At 38.0% G+C, this 23,552-nt stretch overlaps 1 protein-coding gene across 7 annotated transcripts in view; it reads left to right on the top strand.

Moving 5' to 3' along the window:
* The window catches only part of IARS1 (isoleucyl-tRNA synthetase 1), a 221,617-nt gene extending 199,601 nt beyond the window's left edge, over positions 1–22,016 (top strand). For all 7 annotated transcript variants that reach the window (XM_030569119.1, XM_030569123.1, XM_030569118.1 and 4 more), the window contains 5 exons: positions 3,555–3,666; positions 7,436–7,561; positions 13,447–13,590; positions 14,682–14,834; positions 21,439–22,016. In XM_030569119.1, coding sequence (XP_030424979.1) covers positions 3,555–3,666; positions 7,436–7,561; positions 13,447–13,590; positions 14,682–14,834; positions 21,439–21,521 — 618 coding nt within the window. In that variant the 3' untranslated portion in view covers positions 21,522–22,016. The remainder of the gene's footprint in view (positions 1–3,554; positions 3,667–7,435; positions 7,562–13,446; positions 13,591–14,681; positions 14,835–21,438) is intronic.
* The last annotated feature ends 1,536 nt before the right edge of the window (positions 22,017–23,552 follow it).

Raw genomic sequence — 23,552 nt, forward strand, 5'->3', positions numbered from 1 at the left:
CCTTATTGAGCAGCTCCATTTTTGCATTTATCTTCTGTCCACACGCTGTCACAAACACTCCATTGCAATCCCTTTCACTTCACTGTCTTTTCTTTTCTTTCTTTCAGTTTCAATTTCAAATACCCAACTCACAAGACCCCACGGGTTACTATGCGGAGAGAACCTCTCTATCTTTTCATTGCTCCAGTCCTCCTCCAATTTCCCTTATGTGTCTTCTGACAAAAATTTCTAAGGCTATATCACAGGCAGCCTCTTCAGGCTCTGCCATCTTTCTCTCGCTTATTTTTGCTTTTACAGTGAATATACTTAACTTTAAAATAACATGGAGGGAAACTTAACACTATGACTTAACTCTAAATCTTAAATCTAAAATAAGAAATCTAAAGGCGCCTTACAAGACCAATAATAGTAATAAGAAATATACGCCAGACTTGTCCAACAATACTTTAAACAAGTCCCAAAAGAAAGGGTGGAGGTAGGATCCTTCTCTTCCCTCGATGGCCAGTGTGTATTAGCAGATCAAGAGGTAAAACCCGTGGTGGTACCTACTGAACAGAGGGGCAAATACTGCTCAGACACAGCTCAAGGGGGACAGTCCAGAGGAATTGAGGGGACTACCAAGGGGGTAACTGGAACCATATAAGTTCTAAGCTAACCACGTTAATCAACTCTGCCACCACCACAAGTGTGGGTCATTGGGCCCAGTGGAATTGCCTAATCAGTACTCAAAAAACAAACCTCCTTTATCACATGTACACTGCCATTACTCCTAATATTTGGCCACATAAAACAAACAGACATAAAACAGTTAAACCATTTAACCCACAAGCTGCAAGGAGGAAAAAAAAGAGGAAGTAGTATAAGTTCTGTGGGATCGATGCCCAGAATTTGTCTATTACAAAGGAAACTGTTACCAGACTATGCCCAGTGATTAGTTCACACAGAGATTTGCTTTTTAACCTCTTAAGTGTTTGCCACACATACCTTGAGACTCCTGGCTGGCTCACCAATCTGTTGACCTGAATTTGATGGGTTAGTTGTTATGGCTTGCCACTGATCGCATCTGACCAGAAGACTTATAGGTTCTTGTCCAATTCAGACTACAGAGTTCAAGAACTCAGAGAGTTCTATATCGAGAGAGGACTCTCAGGGTGCTTGGCAAGAACATGTACACTGAGGACAATACCAAATTGATAAAACCTTTATTGAGATTAACATAAAAATAAGGAATTCAATGAAACATATAATTGCAAAACATTAAAGGAATTCCAAAACTCCCGGTGGTAACATTTCTATTATAAATACCTTAACCTAACATACTCACACCCTTTCTTGAGTACCCGGTAATAGGAGGTGGAGGACCAGCCTCACTCCTGGCATGCCCGATTACGCGATGGGGCTGGCTTTCCCAATGGTTAGGAATGTTGAGTAGTTGTACTATACTGCACAAACTGAGCTGGTAGCGTGATAGAACATAGAATAGAAAGATAGATGGAAAAATAGTCTCTAGAGTATAGGAGAACTGGAAAAAGCACTCCAAGAAACCAAAGCTTCAGGAGTTGGAAGAGTCTAGAACTAGAACTTAGAAAAGCTCTCTTACAAGTTATTTTATAGGATTCTGACCTATGTAATTCAGGCCCAACCTACTATACCCAAATTTTATTTCCGTATCCTAAGAATTTCTTAAGAAATTTGTGGGTACCCTTCTCCTATAGGTTAGTGGATTATGACACTTTCTAAATATTAAGAAGGATTATCTCAGTCCAAAACTGCCAACCTAGGCTCTCTTGATGACCTTCGAGTTGTGGTGTACCGTGTGGTTACCATCTGGAGGTAGATTCCAGGTAGATAAACCTGTGATGTGAGATGGATAGTTCCTCTCTTTGGTTCCCCAAAGTTCAGGGACCATTCTTATCCATGCCAAAGGTTGCCAGCTTTTGTGCTGACATAGTCATAACTGATTATACTTTTTGCTATATAGCAGTTTTTACCGGATCTTACAGGCCGGGAGGCTTCTTGCATTTCAGCAAAACTTATTATTAGGAAACACAAGCCTCAACACATCCTAAAATCCAAGGAATTAATACTGATAATATATAAGAATAAAATGGATTAATTTCAGAAAAAAAAACATATTAATTGATACTGCTGGCTGGATTAGTAGGATCTAATAGCTAGCAGAATAATCCTATGGGCTACAATTATAACTTCCATGAAAGTTAATGTTTGACTGAGACTACAAACTACATTTTGTTTTTCCAGCTCTGTCACAGACTTCCTGTATGATGATGGGCAAGTCACCTAATTTCTCTATCCCTCAGTTCCCCATTTGCAAAATGAAAATAAAATTATTTCCATTTCTCACAGAGGTGGTGCAAGAGCGAATTAATGTTTCTGGGGTAGTCAGATACTACTGTGAGTGCCATAGAAAAAAGTTGGCTTGTAATGAAAACCTTAGCTCTTTTCGAATGTATGCATTAAAATATTGTTGATTTACATGATCCCATACTAGTTCTCAAATAATATAATGTATATTATTGCATGGTTATTTTATACCTGCTATAGGATATCAGTTATGTTTTCTCAGTTATTGTCAGACATGTGTCTGAATAAATTTCAGACGGGGGGGAGTAGGTCTGGGAATTGTTAAAATAAGGTGCTTCCAATAATCATAAGGTTCTGTATACCCCAAAGAACACACACCTGCCTTCTTTTTTATCCTGTCCACTTCTGCATGTGTTAATGTGGAAGAATCCTGAACTGAATAGGAATAAAGTAAAAACAAAGTTTTAAGCATGTGAAGAATCCATTACCAGGAAATGCTGACTTTTCTGCTGTCAAGAAGAGAATGCTCTGCTTCATTGCTAGGCATTACTTAAATAGCATAGTCCATGATTAAGGTGTTTTTGCTTGCTTAGAACTTACTTTCTGACTAATTGCAGGGTGTTTCTGATTTTAGATTGTTGGGGGAAGAAGCAGGAGAACAAAACCAGCCTACAGTTCATGTGTGTGTCTCCATATTCCAGGGGTTTAGGAAGTTTTTGCATAGAACTTCACAACATGGTGGAAAGTGGGGTTAGGAGTAGGCTTGTGGTTTGGACATGGGACTGAAATTCAGGAGATGGAAGTTTTTCTCAGCTCTGCCTCTGTCTTGTTGTTTGACCTTGGGCAAATCATTTGTGATTTCATTTTCAAAGGTGTTTGTGCACTTGCGGTCCCCATTGACTTCAGTGGGATTTGTGGCCCACTGCATTTCAGAAAATTAGGGCATTCAAGCTCTGTCTTCTCCAGTTCTTCCCGCCCCACCCCTTATCTCATAGGCATAGTAAGGGTGAATTTATACATATTCACAACTCTTTGTGAGCTCCTCAGAGAGAGAACACTATGGAATTTACCATTGTATTATGTTCTCATGTAATTATTTTTTAATATAATGATCCATAGAAATGTCCTCATTTGCTTATTTTGAGGCATATGTTTTGTTTTTGTTTTCTATCTTAATAGAGTACTATTGAAGTAAAAATAATACTCTTGTTTTGTTTTGTTTTTTTTAGCTGAAGGGGTCAGAACTAGAAATCACACTTGTCAGAGGAGGCTTACATCATCGTGTTGAGCCAGCCTGTGCTTATGTCAATCTCAACACTTGTTTTAATGGTACAGAGCAAGGTAGGAGATTTTTGTTTAATGTTTCAGAACCATCACCACATAAGATGAATTGAGGAATAATATGATAGATAACAGAACAAAGAGGTTATGTGCTTGAGGTGATGCTGACTTCCTTTACGTAGTGGTTGCAAATAGTATTTGATAAAGGATTATTGAGGAAGTCTAACTTTTTTACTGTTATAACGAAGTCTTTAAATGAGAGATGAAATAAAATAGTGTGTATAGTGCTTTTTAATTTATGTATATAACACTGCATGCGCAAACAACGAAGAGTGTTCCCCCCCGCCCCAGTTATGAATTGCACAAACTGGGTTTAGAGTTAAAAAAAAACAAAAACAACAAGTTTATTAACTACAAAAGGTAAATTTTAAGTGATTATAAGGGATAGCAAACAGGAGAGAGATTACTGAGCAAATAAAACAAGACATGCAAACTATGCTTAATACCTTAAAGAAATTTGGCTACAAATAGTAAGGTCTCACCCTAAATGTTGTTTCATGCAGATTGCAGAGTTTCTTGAAGGTAAACTGCACTGCTTACAGTTTAGATCTCCAGGGATTCCTTTTACAGGCTCAGCCCCTGGCCCCCTTCATCTTAGGGTATGTCTACATCTACAATTTTGCAGCGCTGGTTGTTACAGCTGTATTAGTACAGCTGTATAGGGCCAGCGCTGCAGAGTGGCCACACTTACAGCAACCAGCGCTGCAAGTGGTGTTAGATGTGGCCACACTGCAGCGCTGTTGGGCGGCTTCAAGGGGGGTTTGGGGAACGCGAGAGCAAACTGGGGAAGGAGACCAGCTTCCCCGCGGTTTGCTCTCGCGTTCCCCGAACCCCCCTGCAAACCGCAGGGAAGGAGACCTGCTTCCCTGCGGTTTGCTCTCGCGTTCCCCGAACCCCCCTGCAAACCGCAGGGAAGGAGACCTGCTTGCACGGGGGTTCGGGGAACGTGAGAGCAAACCGCAGGGAAGGAGACCTGCTTACACGGGGGTTCGGGGAACGCAAGAGCAAACCGGGGAAGGAGACCAGCTTCCCTGCGGTTTGCTCTCGCGTTCCCCGAACCCCCCTGCAAACCGCAGGGAAGGAGACCTGCTTGCACGGGGGTTCGGGGAACGCGAGAGCAAACCGGGGAAGGAGACCAGCTTCCCCGCGGTTTGCTCTCGCGTTCCCTGAACCCCCCTGCAAACCGCAGGGAAGGAGACCTGCTTGCACGGGGGTTCGGGGAACGCGAGAGCAAACCGCAGGGAAGGAGACTTGCTTGCTCGGGGGTTCGGGGAACGCGAGAGCAAACCGGGGAAGGAGACCTGCTTGATTACCAGAGAGGCTTCCTCAGGTATGCTGGGATACCTGCTTATTCCACGGAGGTCAAGAAAAGCGCTGGTAAGTGTCTACACTTGATTACCAGCGCTGGATCACCAGCGCTGGATCCTCTACACCCGAGACAAAACAGGAGTACGGCCAGCACTGCAAACAGGGGAGTTGCAGCGCTGGTGATGCCCTGCAGATATGTACACCTCCTAAGTTGCAGCGCTGTAACCCCCTCACCAGCGCTGCAACTTTGTGATGTAGACAAGCCCTGAGTTCCTTTGTTTCTTCAGGTATTTTCAGCAGCCTTTCTTCTTGAGCAGGGAGGCAATAGAGAAGAGCCAAGATTAACTCACTCTCCAGCGTTAAATAGGATTTGCATATGTCAGGAATTCTTTGTTTCTCACCTTGTGGAAAAATACCAGCATTTTAAGATAGTATCCAGTACCAGGTGACATGATCACATGACCCTGCAGTATCAAAGCAGCATCCCGAGAAACTTCTCAGGAGAGAGGGAGATTAGTATCTTCAAAGTGCTTTGTCCTTCCTAATGGCCCATCCAGGCTGATTGCATATTGTCTCGTGGGCGTTCCCCAAGTACACACACAGTTGTAATTGTTACATAGTCAATATTTCTAACTCCAGATACAGAAGTGATACATGCATACAAATTGGTTAATCACATTCAGTAAATCGTAACCTTTCTAATGATACTTCACTTGACCCATCTTGCATAAAACGTATCTTTGTTATGCTATATTCATATCATAACAATATTTCTATGAAGAATATGGGGTGTAAGTTAATTTTGTTTTGAGTTAATTGTATAAGTTAACTGTGATTAATTGACAGCCCTGGAAATAATGATTTCACAACTATCTGGTGGTGGTCTAGTGCTCAGATATGGTTTTATTCAGTGATATCACCCATAGCAGTGAAATATATGTTCCTTCAGGCTACCAAAACCTAAGCGGTGGTACTCACTTGACTGATGCCTGATGGAGAAGTACACTAATAAATCCAATACAAGATTAAACAATTAAACATTGTTTTTTGAAGACTTCCGTTCTTTAAAGTGTATAAGATTTTCTGTGTTCAAATATGATGTCAGTCTCAAAGGGACGCAGAGATTCACCCTGAGAGGAGCAAACCCCAAATGCCAGCTGGGATATTGCAGCTCCCATAAAATAATTGGATTTTGGGTATTGCACTATTTTGTTTTTGTTTTTGAAATGATGGCAGTATTTTGAGGTGATATGTTTATTATGAATATCAAAATGATAGCTTAAATCTCTTTTTAAAGGCCTCTGAGAGGGTCTTTTGTGTTTTAATTGAACTTGAATGCTCAATTTGTGATGGAACACCGATTTAACTTTTACTATATTCATGTTGACACTTTCTTGATAGAAATCTGTAGCATAAAACAGTGTCTGTCTACAGGGCAAAATACTGTATGTCTATAGATCATCACTATTTCGGACTTTACCCTGTATGTGCTTAGAGTGATCAAGCTGCCAGTTAATTGTAAACCACTCCTGCATTGGCACATCAGTTACTTTCACTTAATTTCAAATATACTGCACCATGCCATCATTGAATAGATACATAAATAATTGATTTGATTATAGTCTCTTTATTTAATTTGCATGCATATACATCCCCCTGATAGATTAATATGCAAACCAATCGCCTGCATGTGCTAGATTTTAATGAGTGCATATTGCATTTAATATACACCTCTACCTCAATGTAACACTACCCAATATAACACGAATTCGGATATAACGTGATAAAGCCGTGCTCCGGAGGGGGCGGGGCTGCTCACTCTGGATCAAAGCAAGTTTGGTATAGCGCGGTTTCACGTATAACACGGTAAGATTTTTTAGCTCCCAAGGACAGCGCTATATCAAGATAGAAGTGTACATTCAATGTATATTTTTGAATTGGATATTGATTTATCCAATACAATATAAAACATTTGCACACAGGATTTTGATGTAGCGAAGGAGCACATTTGTATTTACATTTTTCAAGAAATACCCAAATTGTCTACATCGCATACAATAAGTATGTCTGTGCTGTTTTGTTACTAAGATGGCATCATGCATAAATATTTGCTTCCCTTAAGATTTAAATTTCTGTCAAAATGTAGAGAATTATTGCAGCTGATTAAAGCTACTGAAAGATACACACACAAATTCTTCAATGGAGATTAGATTTCTTTTAACTAAACCTATCCAGAAACAGGGTTTTTCCCCTCTTATAATGGGCTTAATTTAAGAAAAGAGGAGACCCATAGTTCATATTCCTGGGATAAAGAAATGTGAGAGACATTTTTTTTCATTCACTATAATCTGTATTTGTTTTACATAATATAGCAAACCAATTCTAAGTAGTTCATCATTACAACATACAAACTCATTTATTAAATTACATTTTAATTCTTGATTTTTGTTTTTATTTTTAGATGGTGTGTTGCTGTTGGAAAATCCAAAAGGAGATGATAAATTAAACTATACTAAACTTGTAGATGCTGTGTCCTGCATTTTTGGCCTTAAAAATTCAAAGCTGTCAGTTTTCAATGGAAAATCAGGTACATGGTGTTAGAGGATGAAAGCTGAGAAAGTGCATACAGTAGCAATTCAGTCGATTTTTCAAAGAATGTCATTGGCAGTTTGTATCACTTATTGTATCATTTTCTCACATTGTGTGTATGAAGTTTCTAAAAAAGAGCTCCTGGGAAGTATGCCCAGTATTCTAGGGCTGATTTTTACTAAGTATATGAGAATGTGTTTATAAATTGTTTATAACTGTAAACAATCTAAATGGGTTTTAAAAGTTCCTGTTAAGTGGTGTTCATCACTTTTGTTATGCTGTCCATTTCCAATTTGTATTTCTTTTTCAGTTCTCATTAGGATAAAATTTCATCCATTCCAGAAATCATTTTCATCAGTTTAGTACCGTACCATGAGTTGGCAAGCTGCCATGAAATATAGTTGCATGATTTTGCAAATACACTAATAGATGGAGTTAGAACTTAAATTGAGTACAAACTGATTTTCCTTTTTAGTCAAATTCTTTGCTGTTGCCATATTTCTGTATTTTACAGCAGAGCAGTTTGAAGATCTCCAGACTTCTTCTGTTAGAGAACAGTTTATTTTGAAAATATTTTTGTAGGATTGAATTTGTGCTCCGACTTTGTAAACAAATGAAAATGTAAAGTGCACTTTATGGGTTATGTTTGGAGCACACATAATTTAGCAAGCATAACAGAGATAAAGTGGCTGATGCAACAGAAACTAAACACTGAAAAATGTTGCAGTTCGTGACCTTGAGACCTTATCAAACAACTGGCTTTATTTTCTTCTCTTTGAGATCAAGATTCTGTTTTATGATAAGATTACATTTTGTATTCTGTTGTATTAGAATTAAGGGACAATTGATTGGCTGGTAGTGTAAAAACCCTAAGTAACCAAACCACTCCATGAATAAGTCAAAAAAGGGAAAAAAATTGGCTGCAGCAAAGTAAAAACTTTGATTCGCAAGAATTGGAAATTTATTTTTATAGTGTAGTAGTGAGTTCTTTATAGACATGTCACCTTGAGTAGTATTGCTCTAGAGAGTTTTAAAAAGTGAAGCATTTAAAGTTAATATGGATTCTGCAGATTAGACAATTCAAGGTTCAACAGGTGTGGTTATAAAGGAAACTTGAAGACAGTGTTTGCAAAATTGACAGAGGTCAATGGTTATGGAAACTTTATTTTGTATCCTTTAAAATTACTTAATCTTGAAAAATAGCTAAAATTAAGGGTAAGGGGGATGGAGGTAATAATTTGATCATTGTGAATGGAAAGTGTTAACAATTGCCCTTAAATTCCTACAGGGTTATTAGGAGCAGAAGTTTGTACCCATACATTACATCACTGGACCAGTAACTTTGCCTTAGACCTGTATCCTCACCATTTTTTCTTATATTTTTGCCTTTGCTGTTTCTCATTTCCTGAAAAAATATTTTTATCTTCATGTCTTTAGTAGAATGTCTTTGGGGTACCCTCACTGAGCCTCTCTATCTGACACACTCCTTTTGCCTTATTCAGCTTGATAATAGCCAGGATGCTTTAAGTGGTTGATTGCACAGAACCAAGTGGAATATTTCTACCATATGAAAAGAGTACTCTGCTGTTTAGGATTGCTTAACAAGACCATCTAAAATAAAGTTGGCTGTGGAAGAAAACCTTTCCTTAAAATAATTTTCCAAATAGCAGCAATGTGTCGTATTTGGAACGAGGAGAATTAAATCAAAGTAGTCTGGTGTGAAGTTATAGAGATAAGTAGTCAGTAGAACCATAGTTTACCAGAATGCACTCCCCCCTGCTTCACATCCTATAGTCTGAGGTGGTTGTGTGGGCTTTGTCTGGGTAGGCAGAAGAAGGAAAACCGTTGGCTCCTTCAAGGATTGTGCCTCTCTCTGGGCTTGAGGAGGGGGGGGCTCTGTGGCTGATTGGTTGGACAGAAGGATGCAGCATCCTATTTGCTCCCAGGGAGAGGATTTATAAGCCCTTCCCCTTGTCCAACGGTACCATTCTGCTCAGGGAAGATACCCTCTCCCCATCTCTCCATGATATTAAAGTAGGGCTGGGTTTTGTGGCATTGCTCTGAGCATCATGCTAACTGCCTTTTTGGCGCTCGGAAGGAATTTTTCCCTCACTGCCAGATTGGTCTGGATAGGGTAGGTTTTCTTGCCTTCCCGTCAGGGACTTGGTGGTAGGTTAGACTGTAAAATTCATTTTGTTGCTACTTTACAGGAGTCCAGTTAAGGTGATTGTTCAGTGACGGGTCTGGTATCTCCTAAAGAAGGTGGGGAATGGGGTTGGGGCACCTTATGTCTTGTACAGTGAGGACACAGCCCTCTCTTCCCCAGACACTTAACCCTTGTATGAGGGGAGGGTGGGCCCCAGGACAATGCTGGGATCAAGTAGGGTGAGGCTCTAACAGCAGCCTTCAACCAGATGGAATAGGTTACAAAGAAAGGTTAACCTGAACTGGACAAGTTATTGCTGGATAATTCTCAAATGTGTTTCTTAATGAAGCTGTGGCCTAGTTAAATCACATTCCTGATGTCTAGTCTTTCTTCCTGTGGTGTCCAGGACAAAGGGTCTCAGCAGAAAATAAATCAAGCTGACAGCCATTTAAAATAAAAAGTATTTTTTTTTAAAAAGTTAAGATAAAATGTACATATTGTGCAGTTGTGGATAGGCTAAATTTTTGCCCCTTGGGGCGTGGTTAGGCCTACAGTGAAAAGAACTGTGGTTTTGGGAAGTCCATCTTACTGGCAGTCCCAGTTGAATGGCTGTACTTTCCTACTACAAATCTCCGCTCCCAGGCTAAACTGAAGGTTATTTGAAAGCTTTAATATTGATGTACATTGATGGTTTGTGATTTTTCACACTTTTTCACAAGTATGTGAAAATATTGGATTTCATCTACTCTGAAAGACTTTTAAAAAAAAAAGTAAATAGTGACAATATTGCAGATGGAAAGTTGTCTCTGTGTTGACATGGCAATGGCCCTGTGATGCAAAATACTAGAGTTACTTGAAAGATAAATCACAATTTCTGCCACTCATGCTTGTCCACCTCCTACCTGGATTATTCCAGCTATCCAGTATTACTGTGAGCTCCTTGGGCCATGTCTCTTGTTCTGTGAAACGCCTTGCACATTTAAGGTGCTATATAATTAATACATAGTAATCATGGGTTTAGTGCATGACAGTGCTAGGCATAGCTGCTCTAGTTTCATGCAGCTTAAAAATAACTGCTACTAGGTCTCTCTGCATTATAAATTCTAAGCAGCAGAATTTGAGTATTGTGCATTAGTTACTTTTTTTTTTCTGCTTTGTTTGAAAAATAACAGTTAACCCTCTAGAGACAGCAGACACATACACATGTAAACACATCCTCTTCAGCATTCAGTTTGCTGGAATATGCTACCATAAAATTTAAGTTTAGCTTTAATCTGGCCCTTTATTCCTGAAATCTGCCAGTTTCATGAGAAACCATTTCTTTATTGCCTAATGATCTTGTGGAATATTTTGTTTCCTTATATACTCGCTGTTGCATCAAATATTCCCCCGATCTTTGAAGTAAGATGTACCATACCATTAGTTCCACATTAAAATGAAATGAAATGAACCGACAGAAGCAATACACTTGTCAGAACATATTAACCAAGAGGAATACAGCTGAAGGTGCTATGTCATCACCAAGTGATGAGGGTCATTGGTTAGGTTTGTCATTATCTGATTTAGCATTATGAAGGGAAAACTTAGCCATATCAGCTTTAGTGAAGTCCATTGACATAGTGTTCTAAATTATTTATCCCTTCTGTGGTCTCATTTTACCAGTGTCAGGATGTTTTAGTATCTAAAAATCTTTGGTTTTTTGGTTAATGGCTTAGTTGGAAAATACTTTTTTATTCCAAGTGTTATACCCACAAGCTTAGATATTCACTGTGAGCAGCTGAAAGCCCATGCTGTCTCACAGGTGTAATTTGTAAAGTTGTATGTGATATTTTTAAAGCCAAAAATGGCTGAGAACTTTAAATAATTGGATAGTAACAGACCATGAATCCCAGTGATGATTGAACCTGGTGATGTTCTAAGCAAAAAGAGCTCACAACCACGCTTATAGCTCAAGGGTTCTCCTTTTTTTTTTTTTTGAGCTCCTCCCCTCAATCTCCCCCTCCCCTCAACATGCAATAAAAATTCCATGGCCCACCTGTGCCACAACAGCTGTATTTCACTGGATTAAAAGCCAGGACTGGCATTAGGGGGTAGCAAGCAGAGCAACTGCCCGGGGCCCCATGCCACAGGTGGCCCCATGAAGTTAGGTTGCTCGGGCTTTTGCTTCAGCTCTGAGGAGCAGGGCTTGGGATTCAGCTTTCTTCCTTGGGCCCTTATGAGTCTAACGCTGGCCCTGCTGTCTGGCTTATTTTTGTGGACCCCCTGAAACCTGCTTGCCGCCTCCCAGGTGACCTCAGACCCCTTGTCGAGAACTGCTGTTGTGGCTGTTTCCATCACTTCGCACCAATTCAGCAGACATTCTGGGCTTCAGAGTGATGTTTAGGGTCATTGTTTTGCTGGTTGTGTTCATGTGTGGGTGACTGTGTTTGATTTATGTCTCAGAGGTTTGTGTTGATTTATGTGGGTGCCTAAAGTTGGGCCAAGTAATCCACTGTTTGTGCAATACTTCCTCATACAACTCATGAAACTTTTACATGCAACTTAACTCAACCAATCATCACCTTCACTCTACAGTTATCTCTGATATCATAATAGTTTAGGATTCTTGGCATGTCATAGATTCTTGTCTTACAGTATCTGTACACTGCATGAGTGTAATTCATTAAATCAAAATGGCTGAGAACTAAGAATTGGAGAGTAGCAGAAAAGAAAATACAGAGATAATTCAGCCTGGTGATACTCTGCACAAAGAGAGTTCTCAGCCATGCTTGTAGCTGCTTCCATCATTTCACACTGACACAACAGACATTTTAGGCTTCAGAGTGACATGACTGGAATCTTATTATATAGATATGTATGTGGGCTTGTCTACATGGAAACAATGCACGGCATGCTAGTATACTGCTGATTTACAACCTGACTTTGCTACACACTGAGTCTCCATGTAGTCAAGCTCTGCTTGTTGTGAGTCACCTCTCTCCGAGAGATGCCAGCTCCATCTCTCCAGGCCATGTGCTTATCAAAAAGGGGGCAGGAGAAAGTAAGCATTTTAGTTGTTGCTTTTTTACTCTGTTTTGGGTATTACATGCAAATGCCAGGGGTTTCATACATGATCAAATCATTTTATTAGCCACTGCCTTTGCATTAATTGGCACCTGGAGCATCAGAAAAATATATTGAATAAACCATTGTATAAAACGTGTTCTATGATGCTTCAGCTAACAAAATTGAGATAGAAGCAAAGACTTAAGTTTTAATTTGGAAATCGCTGGTGCAAAGGAATCATTGCTGGCTTATTATAAACTATCAAGCAAAATTTTTATTTATTATGTGTATATATCGTTATGATTCTAGAAATTGACCTGCCGAGTGGGTGAGTTTCCTGGCTTTCCTATACTAGGGCTGCACTTCTAAGTGATATCATCTTAACTTCCCAGCCTCTTACACAATCTTTGAAGTTTTTTGCACTATAGTGCTGTTGTACATTCTGAGCCCATTATGCTTGACATGCTAATTTCCATAGCAGATGAGATACTTTGTTTTATGATACAAAGTATCTCTTAACTCACTGCACAAGTTCACTTACGCTTTTCAGAATGAAGAAATATATCTCTCTTGAGAAAGGAAATCATTTCTGTAATGGAAACAGTAGCTAGAAATACTCTGTCAGTTAATCAGATGAGAGCTAGATGTTAGTTGGCCTTTAATGGCCTGACAGGTCTCATTTTTCATTTCAGAACTGTTGAGCAACACTGACTTACTGAGTCTCAGTGGAAAGACTCTTCATGTGACATCAGGATCAGCCCCTGCTTTGATCAATGCCCATGATAACCTCCTCTGCCAGTATATCAACTTACAGCTAGTGAATACAAAACCACAAGGTACTGTATGTAGGATATTTCTCATTTCAGTTACTGGTTTTATCTGCCGTAATTTAAGTTTTGGACAACACTATTCATATGAGATCTATACATATCTTTGGGTTGGTAGTTGGTGTGTTCCACTTATTGTATCCCATATAATAGAAACTTTCTAATGTACAAAGTGGACGTTGAGTTTTAGTTTTTCCTCACTTTTGAAAAAGGGAAAAAGATAAGTTGAGAGGGGGGATGATGGTCTTATTAGCATTTAAATATTAGTTTCAGAATTGTTCTCCTGTTTCTAACTATTGGTTTGCATATGCAAAACTTGTTTTAAAAGGCTAAAAGCCTAAAATTGACTTGAAAAGGCCAGCTTCTCTTGTAATGGGATTGTCACTGAATGCATGATGCAGGAATCAAAACCATTGCTTATATGCAGATTTAAGAACTAGGGGAATTATTTCATTATCAATCTAGAGATCAAGATATGTGTATAATTTTGGTTTCTTTTTCATTAAACCATTGTATGCTCATTACTTTGCCTCCCCTCCCTCATTACTTTGCCTCCAAAGGACTTGCCTTTCCAGTGAAGGCTTTGTTTTAGGCCTGGATTCTGTGCAAAGAACTACCCTGCATGGACTCCGTTTGAAGTCACTGGAAATCGGCGTGGGCTGACCCTGGGCAGAAAATAGGACCATGATCAGCAATATATTTGGTGTTTTTCCTTGAACATTTATGATCTGTACTTCTGTTAAAGAGTAGATCACCTGTGTCATATTGAAATATTTGTTTTCCATAACCCCTCTTCAGCTACTGTGGCCTGCACATTGTAGGGGAGCTAGTAATTTCCTTTCATTTTTTGATGTGCTCAGAGTTCAGTGCTTATGGATTTATCGCTCAAAAAGACAACTTTCCAGCGATGACTCTGTGATAGATATTTGTTGTATTTTAGCTTAGACATGGGTAAGTGAATGCTATTAAGGAATGCTGTTGAGGAAACAGGTGAGTTGAAGGAACAAGTCCTAAGCTTATGGGTCAAGACAAATGCAACTGTATAGTATGAGGCAATTTTCCCCACTCAGATTGCAATAATACACAATTTGTTTCCTTAGAGTGTCTGAAAGGAGTGGTGGGAACTCTTCTAATGGAAAACCCAGTTGGTCAGAATGGACTAACATATCAAGGTCTTCTCTATGAAACAGCAAAAGTGTTTGGACTCAGGAGCAGGAGGCTAAAATTGTTCCTAGATGAAGCACAAACACAGGGTAAGTTACTTAATGCCTGAGTATACTGTGGATTTTTTTCCTTGTGTACTTTGTTTTTTCTCTTCAACAACAGTGACATATCCTTTTAATTGGATTCCAGTGGATTAACTTAGTTGCCTACAGTCTACATTTCTTTCTAATTATCTTGTGTTAATCAGACTTGAGTGCATCTGATCTCAGGTCTCAAACCTATATTTAATCATATTAAATTTATTTTATCCAAAGTACATCATATACATACCAACAGAGTACTTTTCATGTAGTAAAATTCTGCATGAGTAGTGCAATTGCATGCATTCACTGAAATGGCTAAGAACAGTTCTCTAGGAGCCTCTTCAGTTGAAATTGAAAGGTCAGTCAGTAATGAAAATGTTATGTATGTACTGATGTGATGAGTATATTTAAAAAGAAGTCTCTGCTTAGAAGGGAAAAAATAATTTAAATAGTAGCAGATCAGAATTTGAGAATCTGTTCTGCAGTAAACTGCACATTGTTGTAGGACTGGCTCGATATTTTTTTTTTTCTTTTGGCGAAAAGGAATGGAGGAAAGGAGTATATTAGTATGGATCAGAGCAGGCATTTCAGAATTGTTGCATAGATTGGAATCTGAGCAAGTGATACTTTTTTACCTGTTGGTTTTCATTTTGAACAATTGATTCAGCATTACCCAGTTTAATTCCACCAGCCTATGCTTTCACAATCATGAAGCACTTCTACTGAGTTCATCTATGAATTGCTCACACTAATGTTCAAAGTAGTCCGTTTGAGTCTGTGTTCAGTGTTAATATGTGCTAGTCTTCAAATATTATGAATGCTTTCATTGTATTGAGGTAAGTGTTTGGTTGTATTTTGTGCACTTCAGAATCTGTTCTGGGGGAGACCATAACCCCAGAATTGTCTACTTGATGGGTTCTAGTCACTCCAAAATTATCATCTGAGCCAAGACTCAGGATCAGGAACATGATGGGCTTTAGTACTAGGTCATACTAGGTCTTGTTTCATGTGAACCACAAATACTGGTTATCCAAAAGATCTTTTCTTAAGTGAGATGGTTGTGAAATGTTGTGACTGTCCAATGCTAGTTTGAACTCATGCTAATGATAATTTGCAGATTGATGTTAATAAATATAGAGGAATGAAAATGACCACCATTAAAGCACTGCGGAAGACATAGAAACAGAATATACCCTGAACAGTTTTAATTTGTGTAAATGTAGCTGTATGCGAAATCTTGCTGACTAGAGAGAACAGTGTCATTTGGCAGCAGTTGATGTTACACTTCGTTGTTAAAACTTCATCAGTCGTTAGTTTCTTTCAATGTTATTGCAGGGCAGAAAGATCTCAGTGCAACGAATAATCAGTTTAGCTGCTCAGATAATTATCACAGAGAAAATACTGGCTTGAAATTGTTTTTCTCATTTATTTTACTATGTAATGTACAGTTATCCAGTATTGGAGGGAAAAAAATGAGGAATGTCTTTAGACTTTTTTTCTCTGCAGCAAAATATACCAGTACAGTAGCTAGTACATTTTTATAGTATAATTCCTACACAAATGAAAATGGATATATTTACTCTTAAGGTTAAATAAAGTATAAATTGAGTTAAGGAAAGTCATACCATCCATCCATGGGTAAACCATAATTTTTACATAACATGTAAATTTAAAATGTGCTGCAGTTTCTGTAAATACTCTTCTTTAAAGGCTAAAAGCCCTAAGTGGAACATTCCTAACACACTGTGTGTGTAATGGTTACAATTCTATTGTCTCAATTTAAATTCCCACTTTCCTTTTCCCTATTAATATGATGTAATATAGGAAGTGATTTGGCAACACTTTTTATAGTATAAATACACAGATTGAGTTATATTACTCTAATTCTTTTTTATGACATCATTACATTAAATTATCTGCCACAATGAGCCAAGATCAATATCTAGCCAGTGTTTTTAGAGAAAATAATTATTTTGGAGTAAATTATATTTTGGGGCTTCTGTAAAATTTTTTAATACAATTAATAGGACTGCATATTTCTGCTGTTTTACTTATTTTTTAACAATCTTTTTATCCATCTATCATTATAGCCACAACTCCAGAAAATGTTTAAAACTTTGAAATGGCAAACAGCAGCTCTGGTATTTCATAGTCTTGGAGAGTCTAATTTTTTTTTATTAACTCTTTAGGGCTACTTCTAATACAAAATAATAATTTACTCATTGGTAAATAGTTAAAGAACTTGATAAAATATCAGCTGGAATTGTAAAACTGCTGGTGCCAGGTGTTGGAATGTTTCTCACAGACTGAACTGTGTTTTGAAAGGCTTTTTTAAAATGTTTTTGTGTCAAAGAAAGAAACTGTATGTCCTCACTTCTATAATTTTTTTGTTATGAAACTCCTGGAAATATCTCTCTGAAATAAATATTAGAATGGTAAATTTTGCCTAAATAAGGCTGTCAGGTTACACTGCTGGGCAAAGTATCTGAGACCTCAGAATTTCAACAGAGCTAGGAAAAGATTACCATTAACAGTTACAGTAAAACCTAATTGAAATATATTTGGTTTAGAACACAAGCCCTATCTAGTGTTTTATTTCATATTCCAAATTAAAACTATCTTACAATAATAAAGGGGAAGATATTTGACTATTTCTTAATGAGGTTATGCATTGAGTAAGGTTACAGTGTACCTTTAACCATGTGATGGTGGTGATAAACCCATCTCAAGCAGGTATTATATAATCAATTGTGTTTAAAAATAATTTTAAAAAAACTTTGGGACCAAGTTCACAATTTGAGTGACTCAGCAGTGAATTTGGCTTTACTCTGCTTCAGAATAATTTATTTTAAATTATTTTATTAATGAGAGAATCTTTTGGGGGGGAGCGGTGTAAGGGAGCTGTTGAGGGGAAGAAGTGTTAATTACTGAAATGAATTAGTGCCCTGACCTTTCGTAATTTGGGTTTAAAATACTTAAAATGGAAGTCTGCTCTGAAAAGAGACTGTAAAAATGTAGTCATGAAGGTCCATGATTTGTCTTATTAATTCCATACAAAACTGGCTCAGTTTACAAATAAAACATTTTTAAATGACAGCCATGCAGAGTCATCCTGGGCTCTGAGTCTTGAGCTTAGTTCTTTTTCTTCCTGTGTGTCACCACTGGTAAAATAGAATCGGTATATTAGCTGCTCTGGTGCAACCCAATTTGAAGGCTAATTGTGTTGAGAAACGCTCCCCCCTTGAAGGCTAATAGTTACCCAGGTGCATATCTAATTTGACCTGTGACACCTGTATTACTGAAGGTGATGCGTGAGAAGGAAAGAGTCCAGTTTGACTTTCAGCTCCCCGGGCAGTTATCTAAGAAAAAAGTAAATTTTAGTTGTAAAAGAAGTGCATTTGATGTAGACCAAGTGAGAGGGACAAACTGAAAACCCCACAGTCACCAACAGAATTGAGGTACCTGTGGAGAATAACTGCCTGGAAAAGGATGGAAATTAGTCTTAAAATCAATTCGGAGACTATAGTTAGTATTTACAGGAACATAAAGCAATCCTGCTTCATAGATGTCAAATATCTCTAATACAGGCTTGGCAATGTTTGTGAAACATCTGGCAAGATCTTCTACCATTCTGCTATCTGAAAGAGCTATCCTTAGGTCAGGTAATGTGCCTGCTATCGCCAGCTCTCCCCTACACTTGGGCCATAGCAAGCCACCACAATGGAAGAGCAGCTCTGAACTGATTTTTAAGACTAATTTCCGTTCTTTTCCAGGCAGTTATTCTCCACAAGTGCATTACTTCTGTTGATGACATATAGCCTCCTATTGTTCTCTGATAACAAGCACTTCTTACCATGGAATTTTGAAACATGTCCTCCTATCTGTGGAACAGTCGTCACCAAATAATCCTTAGAACTCCATGTACATTGTTTTGGAAAGAAGATTTAAATTACCAGTCTGGCACAGCGTGGAATACATTATTATATTTAACAAGACAGCTACACTAATCTATTTTGGCAATTGTTACCATAATTCCTGCCTTTAGGGCTGGTCTACACTGAAGGGTGATCGGTCTAAGATACACAACTTCAGCTACGCTATTCGCGTAGCTGAAGTCGAAGTATCTTAGTTCGACGTACCTGGCCATCCTCACAGCGGCAAGTCGAGTGCCGCAGCTCCCCCATGGATGCTGCTTAATCCTCCTGCCGAGGTGGAGTATGGGTGTTGATTTGCAGATCGATTTATCACATCTAGACAAGACGCAATAAATCAATCCTCGATAGATCGATTACTACCTTCTGATCCGGCGGATAGTATAGACATACCCTAAGTGTAAAACTCAGCTCTGATTTAGCTGTGGAGTCATGGTCCGGGAGTGCATAATAAGACTTAATTTCATTTGGTGCACTTGGTTTTTCATGGAAACCACCAACCTAGTGCAAAAGTTTGGTGGTTTTCAGTCAGCTTTGGTAATGGGGACCATCCCTGCACTAATATTTTTTACACTATTTTTAACTGGTCCTAAAACACTTCCAAATGTTAACTCTCTAGGCATGCCATCATGTAATGCCATGCTTCATGAAAAATGGTGTAAAAAAAGTACTGCTGCAGAAGATACATATGGGGTGTGATGTCACAGTAATCTGAATCAGGTGGCTCAATGTTATTTTTTCACATCAAAATGGTCTTAGATTCTTTTTCAAACAGGTAAAAATAGCCACTGAATAGTCAGGTGAGTTGTACCTGTGATACTGAGAGAAACTGATGTTCATCCAGGTAACAGGACAGTGAACACTGAACATGTATAAAATACAGAATATGAATCAAGCTGATTTCATCACTGTAGTTTTGCCCAGTTGTTGCATGTAACTTATATATTCTTAATCATTCAGAATATTAAATTGCTGCAGATTTTAGTGTGGGCATTCCTTCTAATGTTCCAGAATTGAAAGCTGTTTAGCTCAGCTGTCTCCTGTGCTGAGGAGAATTGTTGTGGTACGTTTGACTCTAGATGTGGCCTCACTTCACTGCTGCAATACATTCCCTATATGCTCCTGCAAGAGAGGCCCTCTGCCTGTGCAGAGTCCCACTGAGCTTTGTAGAACTCCACAGAGAAACAATGGTCCTGCTGTAATGAAGCGGGCTCTGATGGGACACTACTGAGAGTATCAATTCAGGACAAATTGCTTAGAGTAGGGAAGTCAGAGCCAAAAGTCCTTTATTACTAAGGTAGTATAGAAGAAATTAATCCATCAGACTTCCATGAGACTTTGTTTTTTCTCTTAGTTTTGGTCACACTAATCCACTTCTCAAGTGCAGAATGTTAAATAAAATGACTTTTTCATACTTTATGTGCTGCTTTTGTTTTCACTTCATTTTACAAAAGGAAATGGAAGACAGTGTACCAGTAGCATATGGCTTATTTAGGTATACTTCACCACATGTATTTATAACTGACTCTTCTATTATTTGTTAAACTCTTTGTTTTTAACTCTGTAGCATGTATTATTTAATGGAAGAAGACTAAAATAAACATCTAAATATGCTCATGTACAACTCACTTACACTGACTACAGATTTTTTTTTTCACCTAGTTTTCTCCCACCTCTTTTCTCTTTCTCTGAATGTTGTGTTCTTAGTAGCACTGAGCTCAGCTAAAGCTTCTTGGAGCAGGCAACCATGTGGAGGAATGAATGTAAACAATTATCAGAGTATTATGTCTATTGAAAACTTCCCAAATATCCTTGAACACTTTATGCTGCTCAGATAATTTTATTTGGAAGACATCTAGCAGGAGAGGTGATTTTCTATCATGACGAAATGAAAAATCTGTACTTCATATGCAGCCCAGTATGCTAATATTCTCTGTTTACATTAGTATTTATGGAGTTGAGAGTCAAGATTTCTTGTTCTTCCACTGAATGCCACAACCAGCACAGTTCAGAATCGTTAATGCTGCAGAAAGATAAGATGAAGAGAAAAGCATTTGTGTACCAAAGCCTGAGAGTTATGGTGGATGAGGTAATATCTTTTACTGGCCCAACTTCTGTTGATGATAGCGACAAGCTTTTAAGCTACACAGTTCTACTACATAAGTGATCAGAGACTAAGAAGAAATAGAAAATGGGGACTTTGGTACCATTTAAGGAATCCTACAATTTCATCATGTTGTACTGTTAACTTCTTCATAGTGGACTCCTGATCTCATATTATTGCAATGTAACATTGTCTTCCTATCATCATCATCATCATCATCATCCACATAACACTATGAGCCTTGAAACTGCTGAGGGCTTTGTCCCAGAAAATATTTTGGGATGTGTGTGTCCTTCAGTCTTAAACTGCATGTTAGCTTTGTTGAAATCATACTAGTACCTTGAAAATGTTCATGAGTGGCAAGCTTAATTTATGGTGATCTCTTCTTTTACTTTATTGCATTATCATGACAGGCTCTGATTTCAGCTGAGGATTTCCTGTCCAAGCATCATTTTGGCTGAGATAAAGAGAGCTGGATTATTATTTCAGAAAATGGAAATAAGAGTGTTGACAGTGTCCTGTTGTATAGAGATTGCTAATTCTGTTCCATCTTTTCTCTTGCCTTTTTGTTCAGAGATTACAAAGGACACCTCCATGAAGACCTTGAATACGAAGACTCTGTATGTTCATGTTATACCAACAACAGCTGAATGCTGAGGATTCCATTTTTATTAATAAGCCCACGTAGACTTTTTTTTTCACAGAAGAGAGATCTGATTCTGATTAGTATGCTTTTTAATGAACATCCAAGTTGTGTACTGAATCTTCAACATCAGCAATTGTACACCGATGTTTTCTACCAGTGCATGTGTAATATGCTGCTTTTGGTTTCAAATACAATGTATTTTCGTTGTTATTATAAGATACTATAAAGGCTATTCAGAGTAATGTCAGATCTTAAGCCTAGATATCTATGCAGTAATTTACCTGAAAGAAATGGACTCATACCTCAGTGATGCCGTTCTCTGCCTGTCCTTTATGCAGAGGCCATCTTTAATTTTCTAAGCCGTGTCTCCAAGGGTGTGTTGTTACAGCTTTGAAACTAATTAGGGAAGAGTTACCCAGTTCTGTGCATTCACACTAGTTGGGTTTTAATGAAGTGCGGTGTTGATGAAAATACTTTGGAACAATAAATTTTCTTTATCTCCAGAACAGTGTTTTCCTGATTTGTTGGTAATTCACTTCCCTACCTCCTTAAAGAAGATCGTACTTTGTTTCCTTGGGGATCAGCAAAATCTAAAGAAAACATGAACTTAGACAAACTGTACAAGTGGATGTTATGGATGGTTAAGTTGTAAAATTTGCAAAACATTTTTGTTTTTAGTTTTGTTTACAGTATTTCGCTGGATAACCCAAACAACTAAAACCCTTAATTCATGGACTTTCCTAGGGTCCAAAGAGGGAAGTGAACAAATAAATCAGACTATTTGATATTATCAAATTGACACTTGATTTGATACAGGTTCCTTTTAGAGATGTGATATGGTATTGGGAGTCTGTACTCACTATGAAACACTGGCATAAAAGTTACCTTCACTGTTTTACCTCTCTTAGTTTTTGAAGAAAGCTACATAAATTGGAAACAGGAATGACTATAGTAAAGGACAACTTATTAGAGTAACCAGCACTTAGTTAAAAAATACCTCTCCATTGCTTTCTCATCTTTATGCTATATGTAGATATAAAACAAAATTCAATGGTGTTTTCCACAATATACTATATCAGTGGGAAATATAAATATCATTTTTGTTATGCTTGCTTACTGTTCAGTGGGATACACACAGCTAACTTGAAGTGGAGCAAGTTTCTAGCATGTAGCTACATATGTGTATTTGCCTGTAGTGTGGTGAAGCCCTTTCTGAAAATCTGTATCTCCTGAAATACTGGGAATGCACAGTTCTAGAAGTATTGGACAGTGCCAAGTTATTTTCCCATAAACCATGCTTATCTCTTGATTTAGTCACATGAAAATCAAATAAGGCTTCATCTATTGCCATCTTTACTCACACTTGAAGTAATGTGTTCAGGATTATACTTTCTGTGAAGATGAAACTGTTGATTTACAGCTAATGACTTTGCTTTGCACTTTTACAGAAAGTAAATAAAAGCAGAGTAAAAACTGAAATAGAAATCTTATTAATGAGATGAGAAATCCATTTTAATGAGGATATTGAAACATATGACACAGTTATCTGCATTTTAGAGTTGCTTGGGATTTAGTCACACAAATCTTATTAGCGTATGATGGGTGGCTATGTCCTGCACATCTCTTCAAAAAACCTGGGATATGAATTAAAGTCAGAATCTGAGTTACCAGTAGAGAAAAAATCAAAATATCTCTCAGAATCTTTATCCTTTCTCAAAGTATGCACAATGCCGTTTCATGCCAAAAATGCAATCCACCCTGCAGCAAAGGACTACCTTCTATGGGCTAAGACTGATGATCTCCCAATTGTATCCAGTAAAATGTAGCCAAAATAGGCTTCCTAGATAAGTCGCTGGTATATTCTGCAGATGAAAATAAAACAGCTGCTTTCCCCTTCATTAAATACCTGTCTTCACTACAAAGGCTATTTGCAAAAGGACAGTTCCTATGTTACACTGTTAAAAGTAATGCTTGTTGATACTCCAGTAAAAAAAAAAAAATGTTTGGAGATAAATAGTTTGGGTAAGTTATTTACTCTATAG

The sequence above is a fragment of the Gopherus evgoodei genome, chromosome 7 (assembly GCF_007399415.2).
Source record: "Gopherus evgoodei ecotype Sinaloan lineage chromosome 7, rGopEvg1_v1.p, whole genome shotgun sequence".
In the NCBI taxonomy this organism is placed as follows: domain Eukaryota; kingdom Metazoa; phylum Chordata; order Testudines; family Testudinidae; genus Gopherus; species Gopherus evgoodei.